This window comes from Natator depressus, chromosome 10 (assembly GCF_965152275.1).
Source record: "Natator depressus isolate rNatDep1 chromosome 10, rNatDep2.hap1, whole genome shotgun sequence".
Classification (NCBI taxonomy): Eukaryota; Metazoa; Chordata; order Testudines; family Cheloniidae; genus Natator; species Natator depressus.
This window is the reverse complement of record NC_134243.1, coordinates 52,675,171-52,694,169: the sequence shown is the minus strand read 5'-3', so window position 1 is coordinate 52,694,169 and position 18,999 is coordinate 52,675,171. Positions and strand designations below refer to the sequence as shown.

The following is an 18,999-nucleotide window of genomic DNA, read 5'->3' as shown; positions in this document are numbered from 1 at the left end:
TTTCAGGAGAGATTTGTATGGTGCAAGATGCCTTCTACGAATTTTCCACAACATTAGGCACACATACAGATTTCACCATCACTACCACCACCAGCTTTTATTGGAAAACTCATATAGTCAGAGAGCCCGAAATTGAAATGTGAAGGACAAACCTCAAGATCAGTCTGGCACTGCCGACATGATGTAACAAGTATGTTGACTTAAGTAAATGAAGATCCGTCAGAACTGCTATATTAATTAATATTCCAAGAAAATAGACAAACTCTCAGCTGCCAATTCCACAGGCCTGATCCTGCCACTAGGTCATATGAGGCACTCCCATTGATGTCAACAGGAGTTTTGTATTAGAGTGCTCGCTAGAGCAGGCTTTGACTTTCTATCAGCAGTAAAGTTGCATAGCAAGTTAAAACAGGCTTAAAAATCTAAAATTAACTCTGTACCTGGTGGTTTACTAGCAAAGAACACATCCTCCTTCCAGAAAGGCCTCATAGTCAGTGGTCAGTGCCAACAAATGTGACCAAGAACTTCTCAAGAGGTCAGACTCGATAGCTTCAGGAAAGCTCAACCACAGCGATCAGTTCAGCTAGCCTGTTGGGTCCAATCTTGTGAAACAAAGGGTATTGTACTCAGCAGAAGCAAAGGGTGCTCAGGAATCTCAGGGAACTGGGGAACACTAAGATCCTGTCAACAAATGTACACTGATTGTGCTACGACAGGCAGCCACTAAACGAAAACAAACATTGACACTAATAACAAAACCCACAGGTCTTCAATAAAAGTATTTAAGTGGATAATACTTTAAAATCACTAACAGTACACACGCTCAAAGATCTATCCTATATATATATATATATATATATAAATAAAAAAAAGCCAGCCAAAATCAGAGCCATATCTTTCCACGGTTAAACCATAAACTCTTAACACTTATTTGATTTCTAACAATATTATAACCAATTTAACCCAGGAGTTTTTCCTTATTTGTTTTAAATTCTGCTTTGTATTTTTTATGCCTGAACAGTAAAGATCTGTACCAATAATTCATATGAAGTACTTCATAAAGTACTTCATTGTTACTAATAAATATATGTCCAATACAAAGAAGTTGGAAAAATTATACACTTAATGTCCTCTAGGATCCTCTATTTGTGAATCTCCAACCCAAACCTAGTAAAATACTTCTAGGGTCGTTTTTACTGAAGCTATACTAATTTGTCCAGCATATAGGATGCTACTATCTCAGGGCCTGATGATACTACCAGCTGAGCACTTTCTGTGGCAAACTAGCACTCTGAACTTCCATTAACGCTGGGCCTGATTCACCACTGCCCTGCACCGTAGACAGTCATTTTCACTTGTACAAAGTCATCCCAAAGTGGCTGTAAAAGCCAAATTCAGCATAGGTGGCTTATTTGTGCCTTGGGCCCGTTCCTAATTATGACATTTTGTCAATGAGAGTTTTTAATCTGGTGCAGAGTATTTTACACCCATTCATAGAATTTACTGAGTCCTGCTCCTCTTCAAGTCAACAGCAAAATGCTAATGAGCATCGGATCAGGAATAACAAATATTCAGATCCACCCAAGGATTAATCAACTTAGGAAAAGCATGTCTTATTTCTTTTTTTAAACAGAGGTATAAGACAAACACAAAGCTGCACTCTTTCCTTAAATAAAAAAATATAGCCTGAGTATATTCATACAATACAAGATTTGCTTAATCAACTTTTATAAGTTTGTGGAAATGCATAAACAAGTAAAAAAAAAATCAGTCAATCCACAAAATATTTCCTCTAACATTATGGACAGAAAATGTTTGACAACTGCTTATTTCCAAAAATAGAAAGCTTTCCCCTCACACTGAAACCAGAAAGTTACATTTCATATAGGGCAACCTGTCTTAATAACATAATCCATCCCCTTTTCATTGGCTGTGCCTTGGCTTACCAGTTCTTTGAATGTACCAGTGTAGCTATCAACATGCTGACAGTTAACCATATTCTTTAAGTCTTTCAAATCCCTATATACATTAGAAATCTCTGTATATTTCAGAATGAAAGAAATTATTTTGACAGAGCATTTGTTTTGCATGAAAAATACAATCACACACAATTCTTTTCGTATGAAGTCAATTTGAGTAATCAGAATTGAAGAACAGAAGGGAAGAATTTAATATGTTTCTGCGTCACTTTAAAAAAAAATCTGGTAGGGAAATCTGTAACATTTCACTTTCTCCCACAAACCATCATTTTCTTCACCGTAACTTCACAGCAACTATAAATGATCACATACCTCCAAAGTGCTATTACAGCATCAGGAATAAATAAAATATTCTAATCACCTAGACTTAGTCTGTTTCTCCCATGTGCATTTGAGCTCATACAAAAACTGTATTCCCAGTGCTTCTGGTCTACTTCTCTTAAAGCATAATCTATTATTTCATGGCAGCCAGAGGTCACCCAAGACAAATGTGTAGGCAAGAGCTATGGGCTTTGGAAGGGGGGAAAAAATGGTGATTTTGATTAATCTATTTGTCAGTGTTAATGTGGAACACCACTTTGGTAATAGCAACACAAAAGCAAAATACCTCTGTACACTGAAACCTTCAATACCAGAAGAGAGTAATATTAAAATACATTTCCTATTATTGAAGCTTATCCAACAAACCATACAAAAGTCACTAGTGCAAAACTGTTAAAGTAATGAATACACTTATTGATAGATAAAAAAGATTAGTGTGAACTTTCAATGAAACTTACCAGAGAAATAATATGCCTCGCATTACAGAAAGAGCAAACATCAACCTAAATAGTTATGAAATAAAACCATTTTATAACCACATTCTGTAAGCACAAAAACTAAGCTTTAACAGTTTGACATCTATATGGAAAATGGCTTAATGAAGCCTCAAAACCAGGGAAGCAGATAACTTTGGAGTTGAGACACGGAGTTTTTCAAAATCATCTTACTGTCATCTTACAATATTCCAGTATGTTTCTTCCAAAAGCATTCTTAAGTCATTTATACCCTAAGGATATATTCTTCAGTATACGTTCAGTTTTTCCTATTTGGTTACATGTTTGCAGAGGGATACGTAAAAACAGTATTTTGTCAGTACAACTTTCAGAGTTTTGAAGAATTGTTATAATTCCCTATAAATCACACTCAAATTATGCTATTTTTGTAACAGAAACAAATATTTTGGATCAACCTGGTTACAGTCTATTCTCAATCTAATTTAGAGATGCTAATGGTTAATGGATAGTACTATCTTTCTATTCACCTAGTCTTCTCTGTTAAAAAGAGAGTGAGAAGCTTAGCAACTGTAAATTATCATGCTTCCACTGCACATTGATATTGGTGTCCTTCACTTAGTGCATTTGCAAAGTAAAAGACACAACCAAGCAAACATTTCAGTCTCTAGTAGGATCATCATTAAATATTCAATTTCAAATAGTTCCTTTTTTAAACAAGATCTGTGTACAAAAAAAAGGCTTAGTATTTTTAGTTGGGAAACTAAATTAATATATTTACAAAGACTGGATTACAGAGAAAGAAGGTCCTATTTAAATAGAACTGTTACAATATTTAGATATGTGCTTTTTATGGTTTCCCTGATTTAAAAATGTGCTGCAGTGCATAGTTTATCTGTGGATCCCATTATATTAAAAAACACCACAAATTATTTGAAAATATACCTTTAAACTTTTGATTTCTCATGAAAAAAACTTTCTCTGACTCTTCCCATTGTCCCTCAGGAAGTACTGGGATTTGAAAGCACAGGAAGTGTCAGATTTTAAAGTGTCATTTCATAATGCTCACTTTTCCTTTCAAACCAAAAACTCTTTAAAAATGTACAGATTCTGAGCCTGTTATTTTTAGCCACACAAACTGTCTACAGGACACCGCACACTCTCTCTTTCTATCTGAAGTATGTTTACTGTAAAATTTTAGTGACAGATTTTATTAGGATTATGCAGCACGTCTCTGCTTTATGCAATCCCAACCATGTTAATCATAACCTCTCCCTCTGCAAATCATGAGGGAAGATAAGCTCTCTCTTATCCTCCAACTTTTATGTAAAAGTATAAAGTACAAGTCTCTAAGCACACAACTGGTCTGGGCAAAAACAAAAAGGGAACCTCTCCGCACGTGCCTGGTCACTTTCACTACGTGATTAGCTCTAAATCAAACCAAAAGCAAACACCAGAAGAAGCGGTAGATGACACACTCCAGTGTGAGCTACTTCAGCTGTAAGGATTAATAAGAAATAGCCTCTGCTCTGCAGTAGCTGGCCCAGACGGGTGTCCCCCTCGCCGAGAAAGGTAACTGACGAGCCAGTCCAGAAGCAGGGCAGGCGCTAGGGGATAGACCCTCCACAGCAAGCCGGAATGTGCAGCTCCCCGGGGGGCCGGCAGCGATCGCAGATGCTTTCGGCAAGGGGAGACGCCGAGCTAAACCGCTCGGCAAGGTTTAGTGCGCGGGCTCCCAGGGTGGGTCAGAGCGGCACGGTGAAGCAGCACCAGCTCTAACGGACAGTCACCCCTGAGGAGCCAGCCACGGGATCGCCGTGCCGAGCAGCACTCTCTGGGCACGGGACTAGCCCCACCAACTCGCCTCCTCCCCCTCAGCCACCCAGGCCGAGGCAAAGCCCCCGCTCGGCGCCCCGGGCCGCTCTCCCCGAGCCAGCCCGGCTCCCAGCGGCACGAACGGGCCTCGGGAAGGGGAACAAGTCACAAGTAACCCGACCACCTGAGCGCTGCCCGTGGCACTCCCCGCCCCGACCCCCCAGCGCACCTGCTCGCCGGCCGGCCCCGTGCGCCCAGCTCCCCAGCGGAGCGAGCGCCCATCCCCGGCGCGGCGCGGCGGCTCCCCGCAGGGCTGCGCCTACCTTTCATCGCGGCGATCACAAAACACATCATTTGTCAGGGGCGACGCGGCGGGGAGCAGAGCACCGAGGGCGGGCGGGATGGGCTGGGTGCGCGCTGGCCGGGCCCCTCTCCTTGTACCACCGCCTCAGCAGCATCTGCCGCCTGCCAGCTGACAGCCTGCCACCGCCTCCTTCCCCCGGCCCATATGAGACTCCATGTGACCCGCTGACATCAAGCCAGCCCCCCCCCCCCTGTTTACACCGCTCGCCTCCTCCCCGCCCTGCCGGGGCTGAGAGGCAGCGCCGCCGGCCAGTCACAGGCAGAGAGGCGGCAGCGCCGCCTCCTCGGGACTGGCCTGCTGGGCTGCCGCGGCGGCGCGCGGGGCAGCTTCATGCCGCGGCTCGCTCTATCTCCAACGGCCGCCGCGCGCCCGGCCCCCGCCCCCTGCCGGAGACCACCCGGAGCACGAGCGCTCCCGGGCTCTCCCACTTCAGCAGCCGGCGGACAGCGAGCGAGCCGCGCGCCTGCACAGCCAGCTCGCCCCATGCACGGCGGCGGCAGCAGCAAGGAGCCCTGCCCTGTGCCAAGACAAGCCGCTCGCACCAGCCGCTGGTTTAGGGGGGAGAGCGTCCAACCCACCCCCCTCCCCAGCACTGACGGGCCAAGGGCCAGAGCTGGACTCTGGGTCTGCCCCAAAAGAGACTACGCTGGAATTAGGGCTGCTTTGAGGGAAGGTGCTTAAGAGAAGCGCTGTGGCAAGTGCCCTTGGCCTTTCAGGACAAGTTACATCGCACCGAATGTGCTAAAACAAGGAGGGGTTCGCCCAGTGGAACTTTAAAGACTAACAGATTTATTGGGGCATAAGCTTTCGTGGGTAAAACCCCCCACTTCTTCAGCTGCATGGAGACTGTATCTGTAATTTTCACTCCATGCAGCTGAAGAATTGGGTTTTTTTACTCACAAAAGCTTATGCCCCAATAAATCTGTTAGTCTTTAAGGTGCCCCCAAACGACTCCTTGTTTTTGTGGATATAAACTAACACGGCTGCCCCTCTGATACTTGAATGCGCTAGTGCCTCCTGCAAACAGCTTCCAAACGAGCCACTCTGGCGTTATGCTGAACGCTGATCATCAACGAAGGGGCACTGCTGAGGATTTTCAGAGCTCTCTCCTCTTTGTGAACTTAAGTGCTGTAGTGTTAAACCAAGACACTGATGGAGGGAAAATGGCCTTTCTCTCTCCCCTCTTCCCCACCTGGCCCTTACGAGAAACTAAAAGCAGCAATTATTAGGTTGTGATTGAATGACCTGCAGATGTTCTCAACATAGGGGTCTGTGTTTTCGGTTGTGACAAGCACATACATAATTGAACAGAACTACATTAAAAAACATCACATCTGAGTACCTGAAGGTGTACTTCTAAGCCAAAAGCAGCTTGCGCTTGATCTCTGTTTCTGTTTACACTTTTCCACAGGATTGTATTTTGAATTGAAAAATAACATCTTATATTAAGGATAGGTCGCAGGCAGCATGACAAAACTACAGGTTTATTGGTTATTGATTTAGAGTATGATCTAATTGAACATTTCCATTTTAAGTATATTCTGTGATGGGTTCATATTCCCTCAGAATTTACTGTAAAATGGATGAAGCATAATTCCATCACTGGATTTTTTTCAATATTCTGGATAGCAATAGCTGTCACCAAACTGTCTATCTGTTCGCATGACTAAATTTTGCAGCTTTACTATGTACACTCTATATACACACAAATTCAACTTATTCAAGTACACTCTGAAGAAAATTGTATTAGCAAGAATGTTCATTTTGCCTAATCTTGCCCTAGAAATGGGAGCAGAGAAATTCCCAAAATAAGAGTACAGTAGTGCATAGATACACTATAACAGGGGTAGGCAAACTACGGCCCACAGGCCTAAGCCGGCCCGTGAGCTCCCACTGAGGAGTGAGGTTTGGAGCTTGCCCCACTCCGGTGCTCCAGCTGGGCACCAGGTCGGGGCCGCACCTCATGGCTGGGCCCTGCTCCGGCGCTCCAGCCGGGGCGCTGGGTCGGAGGCCTCTCTGGGGCACAGGGTCGGGGACTGCTCCACGTGGCTCCTAGAAGCCACATCATGGCTCCACTCTGGCTCCTATGTGCTCCAATGGCCCCCTCCGGTGCTCCAATGGGAGCTGCAGGGGTGGTGCCTGAGGATGGGGCAGCGTGCAGAGCCGCCTGGCCGCGCTTCCGTGTAGGAGCCAGAGAAGGGACATGCCGCTGCTTCTGGGAGCCACTTGAGGTAAGCGCCGCTCAGAGCCTGCACCCCTGGGCCTCTCTCCATTCCCCAACCCCCTGCCCCAGACCTAATCCCCCTCCCGCTCTCCAAATCCCTCGATCCGAACCTGGAGCACCCTCCTGCACCCCAAACCTCTCACCCCCAGCCCCATCCCAGAGCCCGCACCCCCAGCCAGAACCTACCTCCCTTCCCACACCCCTGCCCAAGCCCCAGCCCCCTTCTTGCCCTCCGAACCCCTCGGTCCCAGCCCAGAGCACCCTCCTACACTCCAAACTTCTCAGCCTCACCCCAGAGCCCACACCCCCAACCAGAACCCTCACCCCCTCCAGCACACCAACCCCAATTTTGTGAGTATTTGTGGCCCGTCATACAATTTCTATTCCCAGATGTGGCCCTCAGCCAAAAAGTTTGCCCACCCCTGCACTATAATGTATATAATAGAAGAAGAATGACAATAATGAAGCTGTCTGCAGTGTTGTTGTAGCTATGTGGGTCCCAGGATATTAGAGAGACAAGGTGGGTGAGGTAATATCTTTTACTGCACCACATTCTGTTGATGAGAGAGACAAGCTTTCCTGCTACATAGAGTGCTTGTCTCTCTCACCAACAGAAGTTTGTCCAGTAAAAGGTATTACCTCACCCACCTTGTCTCTTTAATAAGGAAGCTAGCACATAAGCTTAAAAAATTACATAAAGACAGACCAGGGGCAAAGGGAACATCTAAATGTTTGAAATAAAGACCTACATTTGAGAGAACATTTAAGAGATGAAGGTATATGCATCAAACTTTTGTAAATGTCCCATAATGGATTATTATTATATAGTTTAATAAAGGGCACAATACATGATGGTATTCTTTACATGTGATTATAAGTCACTCAGGTATTCCTAGCCATTTATCAGCTTGGCCATTCAAGTCACATTAATGCAATGTTTTGACTTTTTATATCTTCATTGTTAAAAAAACCAAAACTAGAAGAACTGGACTGATACAGTGATGCTAGAATTAGGTTTCCTATCTTTGGCATACATCATTTGATCCATTTTGCCATCCTTACTTTCATTAAGTAGAGCCTTACTTTTCAACAAGCAGAATAAGGTACTACTCAATGAGCAAGGGTGGAAGAATACCACCCCAAATTATGTTGTTCTTCATAGTACTTCACCTATAAAATACATGTTTAACTTATGATACACTGAACAGAAATTATACAAGACATGTTGGACTGGATTAAGTTCTGTTACTATTTTGTTTATAACTTTTCAGAAGCTGGAAAATGTTTCTTTTACATTTGGATCAGTTGTTTGATGCCCCCACACTCTGAAATTTAGATGTACTAGGATAACTTACAGTGTAGAAAGAAAGAATGATGTCTTAATGTATTGTAATATAGAGTTAGACAAACATTTCATTTTGACACAACAAGTAATGTCAGACCTAGGCTTGAAAAATGTCATAGTCCATTAGCACCAGTCTGGTTGTCAAATATTTAACCTTAAGGTACATAGCCTTACATTATTACTGATCTGTATTTATTTCCAGTCAAACTGAAATGAAACTGATAATCTACAATGACATCTGATGTGCTAAATGGCTCCAATAATAAGTAGTCAACACAGATTTTTATTCCTACATTTTACAATATTTGCTTCATATATTTACAGATTAGCCATTAGACATTTTAAATGATGAATATAATAACTGTCCTTATATCTTAAAGCTTTAGAATGTCAATACCACACAGCTGAGGGAAGCAGACTTTTTTTTCACTATATTCTATACTTTCATATGAAATTCCCATCTAAAACCATCTTCAAAATTCTGTTTTTCTAGCATACGTAGTCAGTGTTTAACCTACACACATATCCAATTACCCCTGTCTTCCAGATGCCTCATTCTGATCATTCAATCCAAAACTGACTTCTGTTTTTTAACCAAGAGTATTACAGTAACTGTACAGAGTATTACATGAATTTAGTAAACGTATGAATAGCAAGAAAAATATCTTATTTGCTGTCATTTTTCATATCCTGTTCCCACAGTGACAGTCATGTAACAGTTAACTCAGCATTACAGTTTACTTGACCAAAATGTATTCTCACTTTTTCGTATAAGCAATTTGTCAAAGCTGAATCAATTAAGTAATATGAAGAATACTTTTCAAGTATCAGAAACTTACATTATGCTTGGATTATGTACTACTTAATGACAGGTTTCAGAGTAGCAGCCGTGTTAGTCTGTATTAGCAAAAAGAAAAGGAGTACTTGTGGCACCTTAGAGACTAACAAATTTATTTGAGCATAAGCTTTCGTGAGCTACAGCTCACTTCATCGGATGCATTTAGTGGGAAATACAATGGGGAGATATATATACATAGAGAACATGAAACAATGGGTGTTACCATACACACTGTAACCAGAGTGATCACTCAAGGTGAGCTATTACCAGCGGCGGGGGGGAGGGGAATCTTTTGTAATGATAATCAAGGTGGGCCATTTCCAGCAGTTGACAAGAACATCTGAGGAACAGTGGGGGGGGGGGGGGAGAATAGTTTTACTTTGTGTAATGACCCATCCACTCCCAGTCGCTGATTAAGCCTAAGTTAGTTGTATCCAGTTTGCAAATTAATTCCAATTCAGCAGTCTCTTGTTAGAGTCTGTTTTTGAAGTTTTTTTGTTGAAGAATTGCAACTTTTAGGTCTGTAATCAAGTGACCCAAGAGATTGAAGTGTTCTCCAACTGGTTTTTGAATGTTATAATTCTTGATGTCTGATTTGTGTCCATTTATTCTTTTACGTAGAGACTGTCCAGTTTGACCAATGTACATGGCAGAGGGGCATTGCTGGCACATGATGGCAATATCACATTGGTAGATGTGCAGGTGAACAGTGTGGCTGATAGTGTGGCTGATGTGACTAGGCCCTATGATGGTGTTCCCTGAATAGATATGCGTACAGTTGGCAGCGGGCTTTGTTGCAAGGATAGGTTCCTGGGTTAGTGGTTCTGTTGTGTGGTGTGTGGTTGCTGGTGAGTATTTGCTTCAGGTTGGGGGGCTGTCTGTAAGCAAGGACTGGCCTGTATCCCAAGATCTGTGAGAGTGATGGGTCGTCCTTCAGGATAGGTTGTAGATCTTTGATGATGCATTGGAGAGGTTTTAGTTGGGGGCTGAAGGTGATGGCTAGTGGTGTTCTGTTATTTTCTTTGTTGGGTCTGTCCTGTAGTAGGTGACTTCTGGGTACTCTTCTGGCTCTGTCAATCTGTTTCTTCACTTCAGCAGGTGGGTATTGTAGTTGTAAGAACACTTGATAGAGATCTTGTAGGTGTTTGTCTCTGTCTGAGGGGTTGGAGCAAATGCGGTTGTATTGTAGAGTTTGGCTATAGACAATGGATCGTGTGGTGTGGTCTGGATGAAAGCTGGAGGCACGTAGGTAGGAATAGCGGTCAGTAGGTTTCCGGTATAGGGTGGTGTTTATGTGACCATCGCTTATTAGCACTGTAGTGTCCAGAAAGTGGATCTCTTGTGTGGACTGGTCCAGGCAGAGGTTGATGGTGGGATGGAAATTCTTGAAATCATGGTGGAATTCCTCAAGGGCTTCTTTTCCATGGGTCCAGATGATGAAGATGTCATCAATGTAGCACAAGTAGAGTAGGGGCATTAGGGGACGAGAACTGAGGAAGCATTGTTCTAAGTTAGCTATAAAAATGTTGGCATACTATGGGGCCATGCGGGTACCCATAGCAGTGCCGCTGATTTGAAGGTATACATTGTCCCCAAATGTGAAATAGTTATGGGTGAGGACAAAGTCACAAAGTTCAGCTACGAGGTTTGCCGTGACATTATCGGGGATACTGTTCCTGACGGCTTGTAGTCCATCTTTGTGTGGAATGTTGGTGTAGAGGGCTTCTACATCCATAGTGGCCAGGATGGTGTTTTCAGGAAGATCACCGATGGATTGTAGTTTCCACAGGAAGTCAGTGGTGTCTCAAAGATAGCTGGGATTGCTGATAGCGTAGGGCCTGAGGAGGGAGTCTACATAGCCAGACAATCCTGCTATCAGGGTGCCAATGCCTGAGATGATGGGGCATCCAGGATTTCCAGGTTTATGGATCTTGGGTAGCAGATAGAATACCCCAGGTCGGGGTTCCATCACTCTCACAGATCTTGGGAGACAGGCCAGTCCTTGCTTACAGACAGTCCCCCAACCTGAAGCAAATACTCACCAGCAACCACACACCACACAACAGAACCACTAAGCCAGGAACCTATCCTTGCAGCAAAGCCCGTTGCCAACTGTGTCCACATATCTATTCAGGGGACACCATCATAGGGCCTAATCACATCAGCCACGCTATCAGAGGCTCGTTCACCTGCACATCTACCAATGTGATATATGCCATCATGTGCCAGCAATGCCCCTCTGCCATGTACATTGGTCAAACTGGACAGCCTCTATGTAAAAGAATAAATGGACACAAATCAGACGTCAAGAATTATAACATTCAAAAACCAGTTGGAGAACACTTCTATCTCTCTGGTCATTCCATTACAGACCTAAAAGTTGCAATTCTTCAACAAAAAAACTTCAAAAACAGACTCCAACGAGAGACTGCTGAATTGGAATTAATTTGCAAACTGGATACCATTAACTTAGGATTGAATAGAGACTGGGAGTGGATGGGTCATTACACAAAGTAAAACTATTTCCCCATATTTATTCCCCCCCCCCCCCACACACACACACACTGTTCCTCAGACTTTCTTGTCAACTGCTGGAAATGGCCCACCTTGATTATCACTACAAAAGGTCCTCCCCCCCCCGTCCCCTGGCTCTCCTGCTGGTAATAGCTCACCTTAAGTGATCACTCTGGTTACAATGTGTATGGTAACACCCATTGTTTCATGTTCTCTATGTATATAAATCTCCCCACTGTATTTTCCACTGAATGCATCCGATGAAGTGAGCTGTAGCTCACGAAAGCTTATGCTCAAATAAATTTGTTAGTCTCTAAGGTGCCACAAGTACTCCTTTTCTTTGTACTACTTAATGAATATGAATAAATATTAAGATTAAAATATTGTAAATATCCATACATTTGTCAGACAGGAGAAATGACACACATGATTAGATGTAATTCATTCATTTGTTTATGGATCCAAAGACCACATGAATGTATCGAGACCACATTAATGATCCTGTATATGATTTACACTAAAGACTGGGAGGAGAGAATGGAGGAGATAAGGAGGGAGACTGTGGATCAGGACTCTTGGGCTCTATTCTCTTCCCTCCCACTGATGGTGTACACATGTCCAGGTCACTTGGAACTCAGATGTTGCTCTGTGGGTGGTGTGTAGCTGTATTAAGTAGGTGGAGCTCAGGAGTGACTCTCCCTCAACCACTGCTCAATATATACTTACTGCTTAATATATACTTTCACACTAAAGAAGTATATATTGATCAGCACATGCCTTCAAGAGAAGTAACATGACCCCTTCTTTGCAGCTAACCACTTCTGAGGTGGTGTGTGCGGTAAAGGGAGCAAGGAAGGAGCATAACTGAGCCTGGACCTTGCACAGTAGACACCCATTTACAACATGACTTTCTCCTGTGCACCTGAGCAGTGGCCAGCCACAACTTGGCCTTTAACTTTCCTTTGCCTCGCTTCATGTGAACTAGGTATAATATCTACCACACAGGAGTGTTAAGAAGCTAATATTTGTAAACCACTGGGAGATCCATTTACTAAATTCTATAGCAATGCTGTCTATATTACAGAATGTAAATCCTCTTGTAATCAAATTACTGCATGCTGCCTCTGTTACATGTAGATGAGAACCTTGCTTATTCAAGAACAACTGTGGTATAAACAGCATTAAATAAAATGGCCCCAGATCTATGTATTTTGGATGTCAGCAGAGAAAAAGTTTATGGATTGTGTTTAAAATCAACCTAGAGCTAACTTTTTCTTATGAAAAGTTTTTTTATTGAAAAACAGTTTGAAGCTTTCATAACAAATTGGTGACATGAATTTTAGTTTTCCATTTTCCTTGATGTTTTAGTGTATTTTTATTAATAACAAAATTATTAGTTTATTGAAAACCCAGTTTTTAGTAAGAAAAAGAGGTCTTCGGTAAATTAAAAACTTCAGTCATTTCAAAACAGATTGATAAAAATATAAATGAATTTTTTCATAAAAGTATCCAAAAATTGGGCAAAAATGGGCTTCTTTCTGCTAGTGAATTGGAAACAATTTGAAATTGCCAACTTTTACAAACATTGTTTCCCCATTTTTAAGCAGCTCTAACCTAACCACTTTTGGCCAAAACTTTGGGGAGGGGCTATCACTAATTAAGGGTAAATATAAGCAGCTTCTGGCAATAAGCACTGGCAGAATACTGGTAGATTAGGAGTTTAGTACAGAGAATTCTGGCAACCATTATAATGCGTAACTAACTCCAAACATTGGAAATCCACTTTCTTATGTCTTTTGCTCCTTACATACCACTGATTATATGAAAAAAAAAACAACACATGGGCACAGTGGGGTCCAAATAACCATGTTTATTAAATATACACACATAGAATGCCTAGCTACACTGCTGCTCTCAGTTGTTAGCCACTTAGTGGTGCTCACTATTTAAAGGGATACTACCCAATTCCTACACACCAGCAGTCCAAGGCCCCCTGGTGGGCTGCAAACAGGTTTCAGGGGGTCTGCCAAGCAGGGCTGGCATTAGACTCACTGGGGCCCAGGACAGAAAACAAAAGCCCCACCTCCCTGAGCCCCACCACCCAGGGCCTGAAGCTAAAGCCTGAGAAGAGTAGTTATGCGGGGCCCCCTGTGGTGTGGGACCCTGGGCAATTGCCCTGCTTCCTACCCTCTAATGCCGGCTCTGGTTTTTATATGCAGAAAAACAGTTGTTGTGGCACTAGTGGGCTGTGGAGTTTTTACAGCATGTTGTGGGGGAGGGCCTCAGAAAGAAAAAGGTTGAGAACCCCTGCTATACACTATATACATGGAGGGAGAATGATAGTCCCTAAATCTCAAGATTAATTCCTCTGCAGCTTTTGCTAACATTTTAACTCAACTGATTTATTTGCAGCACTACAAGCAGTTAATCAGTGAAGCTGAATATAGCATTGGTATCCCAGCTCAGGTACCTCTTTTGTTATTTATAATGGACACTAGTACTCCTAAACTGCCATACTACCTTGCTTCAAACAGAGCATGCCCCAGAGTTCTTATTGGTGCAGTGTGCTTTCATACCACTCCCAATGTGAGACTGGCTATATGTCACAATCAAGCCATTTTGTGAACTCCCCCACTATTTTCATTGAGGTATATTATTATTCACTTCCTTTCTTGAACTATTACATTGTTGCTGCGCTCTGTTAAACAGCTGCTGCAGTTCTGCAGTTGGTGAAGTAAAATAAAGACTGACACAGAGTTTGCAAGTGCTTTGGAATTCTTCTAGATGAAATGTAAGTCTACAAAGTCATTATCATTAAAATCAGCTAGATATGATGTTGGCAGTGAAAGGTTTGAGAGATCTAGTCACATTTATTGTCACCCAAACTCCTCCAACTTTGAAAACCCTTGAAAGGACAATGTGTATCCAAATGTTAGATGTCTTCCTAATTACTTTAATTCCAAAGTATACTGAGGTTAAGATTATGACTGATCAGCGGTCACTGATTGCACATCAGACCATGAAATTATAGAGAGATTACCAACAAATGTATCAAGCTGAATTTGATAAGATATATGAGAGCCCTAGGTTGGGGTTAAGATGCAACTAGTATAGGTCACTCTGCTGCACTGCAGAATCCTTGCTTGAGCTCACAGTGTTTCTCTGCTGTGGTTCTGAAGTCAGGAGATTGCTTACCCTTACCAGCAATTAGATCACCTCCCTTCACTCACAATTACACACCATCTCAACAGTCACATGACCTGTGATGCTTGCGGAGAATTGGAGAGGTATACAGGATATTGTTGGAGTTGACTGTTGAATTCCCTCAAAGAAACAATTGTTAGACCCTTTTTCATGGAGTCACCTGTTGACCCAGACTGTCTCTCAAAAAAAGCACTCTGCCTCAAAGTTCACACTTTGAAGGAAAATTGAGTAGATTGTAGTGAAGCAATTCCAGAAATTCCTGGAATCTTCAAGTCCTTTTGACTCTAGCCACCTTGGTTTGAGGCATGGCTATAGTATGGAAACAACTCTGATAATGTTGGTTGATTATCAATCAACCATCCTCCCGATGTTGGATGAAAATAAGTATCCATGCTGAAAAGACATCAGCATGTCTATAATGCATCTGGACTCCTAGCACGAGTCTCTGGAGTTGTTTGAGTGCCTCTGTCCCCTTCTTTCTGAGAGATCCCAATTGGAGAATTGTTTACCCACCTGAAGACTCTCTAGCATATGGTACAGCACAGGGTTCTGTGTAGTTATCCCTTTTTTTCAACGCATGTATTGGAATTAAGAGGGTTAGAGAGGAAGTGACATCTGGTTACAGTGTCTCCAGTACACCAGTGACATTCAGGTCTATATTTACAAACCTGCCTGTGCTACATCTAACTGAGAATGAGATATGGATGAGCATTCGTTAGACAAGACTGAGATAATATACACAGAGCGGGGAAGCAATGGTAGAAATGATATCAGTAGTCTCACTTGATGGAGTTTGCCGGCCATTTTAATCCATGGTTCACAGACAAGGGTGTTACTGTCCCCGGCTGTTTCTGTAGAAGCAGTTGCGCAGCATGCTTTTTATCATCTGCCCTTGGCAAAGAGATTGCAACTTATGGTTGAATGTGGTCTTCAGTAAAGCTTGGCACTTCATGGTTAGGTTACATAGTGGTACATCTTCAGGCTATTCAGGCATCTAGTTTGAAATCCAGAATCCCAATGATTAAGTAGCATTTCTCTCCAAGCGCACGGCATTGCAGTGCTCTGTGATCTGCACTGGCTAGCGACTGAAGTTGAAGGAGTTGGTCTTGACCTGCAAAGCCAAGAAGATTGAAGTCTTGGCAGCTTGAGAGACCACTTCTTTCCTCATACGATAATATACGAGTTGCAATTACCTGAGATGCTAGACGTAACATTTCCTTTCAATGGGAGAGGGCTAGCAGCAAAACATATCCTTACCTTTAGATATGGTGGCAGCCACTTCTTTTTCCAAAGGTGAAGGGGAGTGCTGGGGGTGGTGGGAAGTGGGACTGAGCAGAGGGCATCTGCTTTGAAACTGGGATTTTTTAACATACCTGTTTTCAAAATTGTTTGATATATTTAAAAATTGTATCTTTAATTCAATGTGCTTAGATAATTACATAGGTGCAGCTAGAAAGAACTCTGAATAAAAACAAGCAAGGACCTGATTGTGCAACCTTTCTTTGCCCACAATGAGTAGCACTTACTCACAGTAGTCTCACTGAGACTACTCAGGTGAGTAAAGGCTACAGAATCTACCCCTAAATACACTATATTTGCCCCCTCACTTCTTTCCAGTTTGGGCAAATTTAATCTAAACTCTATGCCAGTGTTTTGATTCCCTCAAGTCATGCCTTATCCATCCAGCCATTATAGGTGACAAAAACTCTCCTTATTTTTGATGTGTGATTAAGAACAAGGCTTCATTCGGACAAATCAGCTTTCTCTGCTGTTAGCGCTCTGAGAACAAATATGGAAATTATTTTGCTTTCATTGGAAAATAGACGTTTCTGTCCAGTCAAGCAAACTAATCAATTATTCTGCGTTATGAAATACTCTTTTTATAACTATTGACATTTCAGTCAGTTGTGCCACATGTCAATAGTGGTTTTACTGCTCACATTTAAACTACAGCTTACCGGACAGGATTCATCTAAGTTGACATTGTCTGATCAGCAGCATATTCCCTGCTCCCATGAGCATATACAGTATTTATACAGCATTGCATTGAAGAATATTTGTGCTAGGATGAAAATAATTAAGGCATATTTTCATGTTCTGATACAAAACATAAGTTTTAATACCAAATATGCTCTCTAAAATAATTGAAGTTTAATTTAATGCTGCTCTGCAGCATTATTTTTCAACCCACTTAACATGAGGTTCTAAGCTTCTCTGACTCCCATTCTTCAAGCACAATACTTACGACTGGACACATCTTAGGCACTGCGCGTAACTCATTCCCTTCAGTTCCTCCCAGAGATTAATTCTGATCTCTAAAATGTTAATGAATTTTGGCAAGGCTAGAAGTGCCTCTAATGACACACAGTTATATCACTGTTCATTTGTTCCATTCCTTTCCTCTGTTGGTAACAGGCAAACTGTTTTTCATGGATCAAATACTCCTGCTTTAATAAAACTTCATGCCCAGCCCTGAAGTCTTCATTCAAGACACCCGCCTATACCAGACCAGATTTTGTAATTTACAGAAGAAAGCATATTACTGTACATTGCTCTTAGTGAAAAATAAAAAATAATTGATAAGCAGATGAAGGTCATACAAGCAGTGTTGTATGAAACACTTTCCAAGTGACAGCTTATTATAGCTTTTAAAGCATCAAGGATATAATAAACTTTAATGATTTTATTTTTAAAAAAGCCCCCAAATATTGAATGAAACAAACAAAAGGCTAGCTAGCTACATAAAATGACAAATAAGCTGCACAAACAATGATACAGTTACTGGGCATGAAATCCATACAGATCATTCCCTTGAAAAATTACGATTATCAGACATGATAAAGTCATACTGTTGAAGGATATTAGTCTTTAGTGGATGCAAAATAACAAGATGATTCACTGACAAATGAAGCTAATTATTAGGGAATATTGTTTACCAAGTTCTGAAGAGAATACTTGCATAGTATAACCTTTTTCAGAAAGAAAGAAAGAAAGAAAGAAAGAAAGATTCTAAGTTGATGCATTTGATTACAAAGCAGGGCATATAGGGCAGACCACCTACAGTGACTGATGCATTGCTTCATATAAAGCCTATCTGGTTTCACAACCTAAATTTATATTAAGCTAGCTAGAGAAAGCAATTTTTATTTTATGTATTTAGAAACAAGCCATGGAAAGTACTTATAAATGTCTCATTTCTTACCTTAATAATTTAGAATGAACTACTGTTGCTTGCTTGATAAGAATCATTCTTAACTCAGGATTTAAAACTCATTAGCATACCTTTATCTGACAGAATGGAATTTGCCAAGTATTTTTCACATAGGCACATCATTTCTGATTATTTCAATTCAATTTTAAATGATCTTTGACAGGGATACTAAAAGGCTTGTCAGAGAATAGAGAAACATTATGACATTCCTTCCCCGTATCCCTTTCAAGAACATGAAATAGGAGGGGCAGTTAATAGAATCAAGGCTAATTTAAGACACAGTTAATCTTCACTTTAAGGCTGTTATAACTTGGGGGGCTGAGAGAAGGTTACCTCTAACACAGCAGCACTCTGGCTCACAACTGTATTCAGATTCTAACACACACCCCAATATTAAACACAAATACCTTGGTTTCAAAGCAAATGCACTGCAAGGATGTACTTTGCAGACGACTGCTTGTGGATGCACTTGGACTTCAAGACATTTTAAAAATGTCCAAATATTATTTAAAATTATACTCAGTCTTTTAAATCATTCGGTTAATTATTAATTGAAGATTACTGAATGATTTTCATATTATAATAAAAATAGTAACCAAGGTAGCATTTTTTTAGTGCATTTAGTTAAATGACTTATTTGTCCGTCTCCTAGCATGTGCAATTCTACCTGATAAATGAACAGTGTATGCTTGATTTTCAGTTAGGTGCATCAGAGGACACTGCACACAGTTA

The 18,999-nt window shown here is 41.7% G+C and overlaps 1 protein-coding gene and 1 long non-coding RNA gene across 5 annotated transcripts in view; one reads left to right on the top strand and one right to left on the bottom strand.

Moving 5' to 3' along the window:
* Positions 1-18,999, bottom strand: part of RORA (RAR related orphan receptor A) — a 535,368-nt gene that overhangs the window by 92,095 nt on the left and 424,274 nt on the right. The window contains exon 1 of one of the 4 annotated variants that reach the window (XM_074966160.1): positions 4,891-4,997. The exons of the other annotated variants lie outside the window; for them this stretch is intronic. Within the exon in view, the coding sequence (XP_074822261.1) occupies positions 4,891-4,921 (31 nt within the window). The 5' untranslated portion in view covers positions 4,922-4,997. Of the gene's footprint in view, positions 1-4,890; positions 4,998-18,999 lie in introns of those variants that run through there. 4 annotated transcript variants of the gene reach the window in all.
* LOC141995193 (uncharacterized) overlaps positions 4,196-18,999 on the top strand; it is a 49,615-nt gene continuing 34,811 nt past the window's right edge. The window contains exon 1 of the long non-coding RNA XR_012641272.1: positions 4,196-4,324. This is a non-coding gene — a long non-coding RNA (uncharacterized LOC141995193). The remainder of the gene's footprint in view (positions 4,325-18,999) is intronic.